Source organism: Cetorhinus maximus, chromosome 10 (assembly GCF_964194155.1).
Source record: "Cetorhinus maximus chromosome 10, sCetMax3.hap1.1, whole genome shotgun sequence".
NCBI classification, from domain to species: domain Eukaryota; kingdom Metazoa; phylum Chordata; class Chondrichthyes; order Lamniformes; family Cetorhinidae; genus Cetorhinus; species Cetorhinus maximus.
In genome coordinates this window covers 23,899,189-23,908,380 of record NC_135888.1, presented here as the reverse complement: position 1 = coordinate 23,908,380, position 9,192 = coordinate 23,899,189, and the positions used below count along the sequence as shown (strand labels likewise).

General features: G+C 40.6%; 1 protein-coding gene across 1 annotated transcript in view; it reads right to left on the bottom strand.

The window, feature by feature from the left end:
- Nucleotides 1-2,556: 2,556 nt before the first annotated feature.
- The window catches only part of dolpp1 (dolichyldiphosphatase 1), a 28,231-nt gene continuing 21,595 nt past the window's right edge, over nucleotides 2,557-9,192 (bottom strand). Inside the window, exons 5-8 of the mRNA XM_078550189.1 lie at nucleotides 8,660-8,758; nucleotides 7,610-7,738; nucleotides 7,062-7,151; nucleotides 2,557-4,905 (exon numbers count right to left, since the gene is read on the bottom strand). Of these exons, the coding sequence (XP_078406315.1) occupies nucleotides 4,869-4,905; nucleotides 7,062-7,151; nucleotides 7,610-7,738; nucleotides 8,660-8,758 (355 nt within the window). The 3' untranslated portion in view covers nucleotides 2,557-4,868. The remainder of the gene's footprint in view (nucleotides 4,906-7,061; nucleotides 7,152-7,609; nucleotides 7,739-8,659; nucleotides 8,759-9,192) is intronic.

Genomic DNA, 9,192 nt, shown 5'->3' with positions numbered 1-9,192 from the left:
TACAGATAGCAGACACATTCCTCATCAGGTAGTGCGAGGAGCTGGTTAGGTAGCCAACCAGAATGATCACAGCTTTAAAAAAAAGAATCTGTCACATCAGACCAGGATAGATTTTACGAATTCTTTTAAAGAAAAATCTGGTGGGGCTCACTATTATTCTCTCCCTTTCCACCTCCCCATAGGTGCTCTTGAAGCACTGCTCAGTGAGCTGGCAGGGTTCAACTCCATGACTCAGAATTCGTATAACCTATCTAACAGTGTCCTGGATATTATTTGCTCTGAGCTGAACTCCCAAACATTAAATAGTTTTGCCTGTGCTTAAATTAAACTATTTCATTCTGTACAATTTGTTTTTTTTTTAAATGAAAATAAAAAAGCTGCACTTTGATTGGGCTGTGGCAAAACACAGTTTTAATACTGATTCTACACCTATAAACACCGGGGAGATTCCATGTGATATGAGCCAGGCTGTATAGGGTGGAACAGCACTGTGCCACTAATCTGTGGCAAACCAGCAGCAGCTTTTATAGGGTTAAAGAAAAAAGCAGCAGTAGGTTTCAGTATCACCTCGCTCCTGTAACTACTCACAACAACATAAGCTTCACATACAGAAACCGCTGGAAATCTGAAAAGGAGAAAAAGCAGATTGAGCATCAAGCTGAAAGATCAGCCTGTTACTCATCGGTCAGATGCTGATGTACATGTTGCATTTATGAGTGTTTTCTGTTCTCATTCCACTTTTTCATTTGTTCCATGATTATATTTTTGCAATCAACTGGAGTGAGCTTGGGAACCCAATTTATAAACAAGCTTTCTATAAAGATGACCAGTGATTTATAGAAATTAAATCAGTGAATAACTCAGCACCATATAGTAACATCAGACACCAGTGGTTAATTTTTGTAATGTACTGGTCATCACCCTGTACTCTATCCAACACCTACACAATTGTGGATGCATTTAAAATTAACTAGACTGCCGTATTTTGGCTGCACTTACTATTTCGGTGGAGTGACATGATGGTGCTTGTGCTATTATTTTTTAAATGCACAAGAGCAACTGCTACAGGCTCACTGACTGGAAACAGAAACACCAGATACACAAGCAGATATTGCAGAAACACTCAGTCAATACTTAAACTTTCAACACAGTAATTGTACAAAAAGAGAAATCAGGTTATATTCCTTATCACACACCTGATAGGTGCTTTTCTGAATTAAGAGGGTGAAGCTAAAGGGAACAGGTGTATTTTCTCCAATCTGTGGACACTCAAAGAGGATTTTGAGTTACGTGCAATCAAAATCGACAACATATTGTCATGCTGACTTAAGATATGCTAGATGTGAGAGAGGGGGAGAGAGTAGGAGAGCTAGTGAAAGAATGCAGGAGAGTTCGACTCTTACTGTAGACACAATGTGAAAACAATGCCAGAACTAAAAATGACATAAAAAATTTGTATTACACCAAAACATCCTGCCGTTATCTGGCAGTTCCCACAACTATAGTATTATTTCCCCATTCCAATATCCTACTATGGTCCTTCCCTGAACACACTGACCCCTTACTGGGATACAGTTCTACAGGAGTCTGGTTCTTTACCCCACTGGCCATTCTTTGCTGACAGGCTATTTATCCATGGGTGGCATTACAACCAACCCTGTCCTCACCCAACATTCACACACACACACGTTCTAACAGGGGTCACTGGACATTGACCGGGGACAGCAGCCTCAATGAATTTCCTCTTCTCTGTCCCCTCCTAGTCTGAAGAGTGCAGTAGTTACTCAATCACTGCCCCATTTAACAGCAGCCAGCTCAGCATTGGACCCAAGATCCTCCACGTCCCATTGGCTCAGCAGCATTCCATCTGGCTACAATCCTTTACAGCCAGCTCAGACTGCTTCCACACATTCAGCTGCAGAATAACATTTTGGTTCAATTATTGCAGCTCAAAGTCAATTTGTCATATCACACCTGTGCAATCAGAGTCATTGGGGTTTTATTTACACAAGTACCATTTCCACACCCCAAGTAACATAGAACTATTAGATATTAACTTTAGATTTGTTTCTTGGATTTAGTGTGAAATCTATGTGCTTAAGCTTACTTATTAGCAAGCAGAGAAGCACCAATAAAAAGTACAATATATATATGTAAAAAATAAATTAAAGAAAAATGGGAACACCATACGGCATATAGATAGGATAAGATGTCTCTCTGGACTGAACAGCTTTGCTAATTCTAAACAAAACCCTACAATGATCCCCCCAGCCCCCATACAGTTTTGAGATTTAAAACTAAATCTTTATCTGTGACTAAAACCCACTGGTTTGGTAAATTTAGCATCAGGTCCACAACGAGTTTGAGCTTAACTGGCAACCGATGAACAGCTGCACAAAACCAAGATCTTGTATGCAAAGGACGACTGCTACCCCTATATATTTAAAGGGGGAAAATAAACAGCTTTCTAAAACTCAGGACCATGCTCCTTCATCCAGACATAAATAAAACCACCTTGTCCCAATTCGGTTTCTGTTTTGCACAATTTCAGGTACCTTAATTTCCAAACATTTATTTAAAACAAGAAATATGTTACAAGAAAGCAAATCTCAAGTCAAAAAAAAAAATCAGGAATAGTTTCATAATCGTGTTTTGGAATGTCAAAAATTTTAAAAATCTTGATTGTATCCAAGTACAAGCAAATAAATCAACAATAACCTGTCTTGGATTTTTTTTTTTTAAAAAAGCACATATTCAGAAGTGAGTCTTTCACTCATAATAATCTGGATATCAGATAATTCACCTGCAATTTCAGTCACTACACAGTTCACTAAGAATAGTCACTCACAATAACACAGAGTCAAAACCCATGTCTAAACAGCCTGAATCCTCTTTAAGTCAATGGGCCGCACAAGTGGGGTTAATCTTAATGGCCAACAGGCTCAGGGAAACACAGCACAGTGTGTTAGGGTATGGTGGGTTTCCTTCAGAGGGGCCAGGAATATGGTCAGCTGCCCCACACTATCCCCTGTCATTTGGTCTGGTTTACATCCTGCTCCTAGTGTGTATACTGCAGTAACATTCCACTAAACTGACAACTAAATCAAAGCCTTGACATCCCCTCTAGGTTAAGAGGCATAATGGGAGCACCTGAAGTCCTCTTCTCTGCAATTTAAACACATTGGATTAACACTTCTGCTAAAACAGAAGAAATTTCAGGTGAATGTTAAGCATTCACACAAAAGCATCCCACAATAAAATTCAAGAGCCTATCTAGTTACCGTTTAGGCTATTAAGTCAAAACCTTCAAGATTAACATAGTGCTTTGTGGTAAACTCCTAGTTTAAATTTCAAGGGTATTTTAGTGGGTTTAATATTTGTATCACATGCTGTCAGTGTGATCCATGCTCTTGTTGCTCAGGGGCTGAATGGGAGTATAGAAACACTCACTAAACCCACATAAACACTTACTTCCTGTTCAACTCAGAAGAGACTCATTTTGTTACGTTGGGAATGTAACTATGCGTGAGGGTATTAAGAGTGTTGCTGGGTAGATTTATTTTGAGATGGCCATACATGCATTCCTATCAAAAAGCCAACGACATCTGTGCAATAGCAAAACAACACTTTTCACCAATTTGGGGGATGAGTAGTACTGGCTGTTGAGCTAGCATGTGTATAATACGAGGCATTGTCATAACTCAATGGATTAAACTCTGACCTCAGAATAAAAGCCAACCCTCAACCTCAACCCCAGAATAAACTCTCCTGTTTCCAACACCATCAGCAAGATCAGTGTATGCTGAGACCAGTTTTTGCTCTGGGCAGATGCAGAAGTGAAGTCACCCAACACTCCCTTACACTTAGGAATCTGAGAGGGTCCAAGTCTCCGATACTCTCTCCCTACTACAAGGCCTAAGCTTGCTGAGCAACAACCCAGGCCACAGATAAGGTGACCGTGTCCTAAATACGCATCATCATCTGGCTTTCGGTTTGTCAAAAAGGTGGCCATTGCACAAAGATCAAATCAAAGAGGACCAGGCCAAAGGTTCAAAGAGCAATAGGCAAGGAGAGAGAGAAGGGGCAAGAGACTTTGACAATCCTCATTTCCGTTTGGCTCAACTTCACTGAATATGGAATAAATATTTCCTTTTGGGGATGGTGGGGGCAGGGGCAGAATCTTAATAAATGTTTTGCTACAGATAGTTTTTAAACCAGCTTAGTAGTTACATATAATCAACTGGCAAGAAAAATAAAAATCAGTTTTTCCACTCACATCACTAGTGTTTCTTTGTATATAAAAAGAACTAATTTATTTTCCTAAAGTGCAACATGATCCCTTATAGTTTTCTCTGGCTGCTACAGACGTGACCCTAGCATGTCAGATACCTGATTGACAATTCAGACTGCATCTTTGCCCTCCTATCCAATTGTTTGTTTTTAAACCAGTAGCACAAAAATGCCACTATTTTTTTGCAAAATATCACACCACTACCATGTGAAAGTTAGTCCTTTCCTTCCCTATCACCCCTTCCTAAAATTAAAACCAAGTTCCTGAATCAGATGCAATAATATCACATTTCACCGGCACCATGTGAACGCGCTTTGTTTAAACGGGTTCAGTCCAACGTTCACGCAAGTCTAACATGCAGTAGAAAGCTAACAGCAAGCTGCGTCAACACTGACTGCTGTCACAGGGAGTGTCTAAGCTGCCGGCATATGCCCCAGCTTGCCTTTGACCGTCTGCAAAAAAAAAATTTAATTTAAAAAAAACTTGTTTTTAAATGTGTCGTTGGTTTCCTTTTCATCTCCTCCAGGGTTCACGCCACAGTCCTGTCCCACCCCCAGCAAAAGTTGTCAACTTTACATCACTGCATCTTGGTGCCCAGCTTCCGTTGTCTGTTTCTGAGGATGAAGGCAAAGATTAAAAAGTTTAATTCAACCCAAGGAAACCAGTCAGCAATCAGACTTTGTTAAAGCTATAATACTGAAGAGGATATCAGAAAACAAGGCTTTTTCTTTTCAAAAAATCTATGACTGGAGAGAAATAAGTAATATGCTGAGGGAACAGAAAATTCTTACCACCACCACTCACCCCATCAATCGCAGTAGAAAGAGTTACAGAGTAAAGCTCCCTCTACACTGTCCAATCAAACACTCTCAGGACAGGTACATGGGGTTAGATACAGAGTAAATCTCCCTCTACACCATCCCCATCAAACACTCCCAGAGCAGGTACAGCATGGGCTAGATACCGCAATCTTTTGACTCAGAGGCATTAAGTGCTACCCGCTGAGCTATGGCTGACATCTAGATTTTGCTCCATAGAACCATAGATTTGGATTTCCAGAAGGTATTTGATAAGGTGCCACATCAAAGATAATTACGGAAAATAAAAGCACATTGTGTAGTGGGTAACATATTAGTGTGGATAGAAGATTAGCTGGCTGGCTGGCAGAAAGCAGAGAGTATGCAAAAATGGGTCTTTTTCTGATTGGCAGGATGTGACAAATGGAGTCCCACAGGGGTCTGTACTGGGGCCTCAACTTTTTACAATTTACATCAATGGCTTAGATGAGGGAAATGAAGGCATGGCAACTAAATTTGCAGATGACACAAAGATAGGTAGGAAAGTATGTTTTGAAGACGACATCAGGGGGTTGCAGATGGATACAGATAGGTTGAGTGAGTGAGCAAAGATCTGACCAATGAAGTTTAATATGCGAAAATGTGAAGTTCACTTTGGCAGGAAGAACAAAAAAGAAGGGTATTACTTAAATGGAGAATGGCTGGGTAATTCTGAGGTGCAGAGGGATCTAGGTGTTCTAGTACATGAATCACAAAAAGTTAGTATGCAGGTACAGCAAGTAATTAAGAAGGCTAATGGAACGCTATCCTTTATTACAAGAGGGATTGAACATAAAAGTAAGGATGTTATGCTTCAGTTACACAGGGCATTGGTGAGACCGCACCTCAAATACTGTGTGCTGTTTTGGTCTCCTTATTTAAGGAAGAATGTAAATGCATTGGAGGCGGTTCGGGGGAGGTTTACTAGATTGATACCTGGAATGAGTGGGTTGTCTTATGAAGAAAGATTGGACAGACTGGGGTTGTTTCCACTGGAGTTTAGAAGACCGAGGGGTGATTTGATTGAAGTGTACAAGATCCTGAACGGCCTTGACAAGGTGGACATCGAAAGAATGTTTCCTCTTGTGGGTGAGTCCAGATCTAGGGGGCACTGTTTTAAAATTAGGGGTTACCCTTTTAGGACAGAAATAAGGAGAAATTTTTTTTCTCTCAGAGGGTTGTGCGACTTTGGAACTCTCTGCCTCAGAAGGTGGTGGAGGCAGGGTCATTGAATATTTTTAAGGCAGAGGTAGATAGAGTCTTGTTAGGCAAAGGAATAAAAAGTTATCGGGGTTAGATGGGAATGTGGAAATCGAAACACAAGAAGCCACTATCTTATTGAATGGCAGAGAAGGCTCAAGGGGCCGAACGGTCTACTCCTCTTCCTATTTCTTATGTTCTAAAAGTAACAGTGCAGAAAGAGGCCATTCAGTCCATCGTGTCTGCACCGGCCAAAAAGAAACGAGCTGCTCATCTCAATCCCACTTTCCAGCATCTGGTCCATAGCCGTGATGATTACAGCACTTCAGATGCTGCACTCTCTCAAGACCACTGAAACACCACTGGAAACCGTTTTCCATTTGCAAAAACGTCCATCGACCATTCCACTGGAATGAAGGGTGTAGATTCCATAACTGGGCAAACAGAAACACTGGTAGTGATGATTGCTCAGTTGCATGGTTTGGGGATCCTTAAATGGGGGTTTGGTTTCCATTTGCATCAGACCAACATCCGCCCCACAGCTGACAAAAAAAGCGGCTTACAGATGATGCTGATTAAAGTGTACGCATATTACAAACGTCCCCCAGTAAGATGGACCTCAAAACAGAAGATTTCTTTGTACATCAAATTGCATTTATATACCACCTTTAAGGTAGTAAAATTCTCCAAGGTGCTTAATACCGAAAAAAGTGAGGAGTTTCTATTCATCTTACCGTGCTTCTGACCTTGTGACCGTGTACTCAAACCACAGGATGTTTGGAATCAGACTTGTGTCCCGTATCAGGAAAAACTCCGAAACTGGCCTGAATCACAAAAGTGACATGTAAAGAAAGAAAGTGTATTTGATGTCTGAGGTTAGTACAAAATACAGCAAAAAAAAAATATGAAGATAATTAGAATGAAGGTTTACACCCAAAATATTAACCCAGTTTTTGCTTTAAGGTGCTAAACCTGCAGAGTTTTCTGAAACAAACCAATCAGCATATTTTTCATGGCAGCAGTGGTTACAGGGGTTGGAGGGGTGGAATTTCTGCAGGTAAATAGCCCTGACGAGCAGTTATCTCCCAGTCCCTTAAAAGATGTTGCAGAGGAGAACAAAATAAACACATTCTGGGAAGTGAGGGGGAAGTTTAGAACATTTTTTAAAAACTGTTTTCATGTGCCAATTTAATCAGAACTTCATAAAACTGGAGCAGAACATATACTTATACTGAAGCTTTCTATTTTCCTCATGCAATTCATCGAGGTTAGGGGCACTTACCATGAAGCTATCCTGGGGAATAGTGGCGTTAGTACCTCTTGTGTAAAGATAAACCAGACTGCTCCCATTACTCCACCTGCTATAACTCCGTATATGACTTGGCTCCAGGAATGGTACATCAAATAGACTCTGCAAGAATAAACACAACATTCCTTTAAAGACAGAATGATACAGCACAAAGGAAGGCCATTCGGCCCATCATGCCTAAGCTGGCTCTTTGAAAGAGCTATGCAATTGTTCCCATTCCCCTGCTCTTTCCCAGTAGCCCAGGAATTTCCTTTTCAAGCACTTATCCAATTCCTTTTCAAAAGGAACTACTGAAACTGCTTCCACCACCCTTTTAAGCAACACATTCCAGATCACAATAACCCTATGAAAAACAACTCTCATCTCCCCTTGGTTCTTTTATCAATCTTCTTAAATCGATATCCTCTGGCTGCTAGTGAAAAAAGAATGGTTGCATGTTGTAATAACAAAACATTGGTCTGTTTTCTCCTGAGGGCATCAGCAACCCTCTAGGACCTTGGTCAAGTAATATATAAACCTCCTAATTAATACTGATGCACCAGAACTTCTGCACTGCAAGCCACAAGTCAATGACAATAACATTCCTTTAGAATTTACATGGCACCACCAGAATTGTAGAAGCTAAAAAAATAAATAAAATCTATATATAAAATATTGCATCCAGTGCGTTTTGGTCGTCACCCTCCAGACAGCACATTTTGTTACTGATGCAAAACAAATCTTTAAACAAACCGTGAGAAAGCCAGTCACTGAACGTTACACACTCCTGACTGAGAGCCTGAAACTCCATAATTCCCAATCTGCTCCCTCACCAAGTAATTAAACTCTGAATGACCTGAGGCTGTTTTGGCTTAATAGTAAGGTTTTGTGGCCTGCAAAGGATGCCCACTGCACCTTAGCCACAGAATAATACATTGACCACCACAATGTATAACACCCTTCCCCTTATAGAACAGTGCATCATCCACCTTATCGTAAGCAACACTTGGAGAATCTGCTGATACAAGATGAAGCAATACCTACCTACTATATGAGACAAGGAAGGCCACAGCCAGCAGGCATATGGATAAAACGTGCCTCCACAACAGGTCTAAACATCTAGCATTGTTTGTTTGGTGCATTCTGAGAAAAGAAACAATTATAATTTTCTAATTGAATGTTGAAAATTTTCACCTCATGATTTACAACAATTTGCATTTATATAGCACCATCAACATGGTAAAACATCCCAAAGTATTTCACAGGAGGGTTATCAAACAAAATTTGACTCTAAGCCACATAAGGAGATATTAGGACAGGTGACCAAAAGCTTGATTAGAGACATAGGTTTTAAGGAGTGATTTAAAGGAGGAGAGCAGGGTTTAGGGAGAGAATTCTAGGGCTCAGGCAGCTGAAGGCACAGCAACCAGTGGTGTAGCAATTAAAATCGGGGATGCTCGAAAAGGCAGAATTGGAGGAGTGCAGAGATCTCGGAGGTTTGCAGGGTTGAGGAGGTTGCAGAGCTAGGGAAGGTTGAGGCCGTGTAAGGATTTAAAAACAAGGGTGAGAGTTTTAAG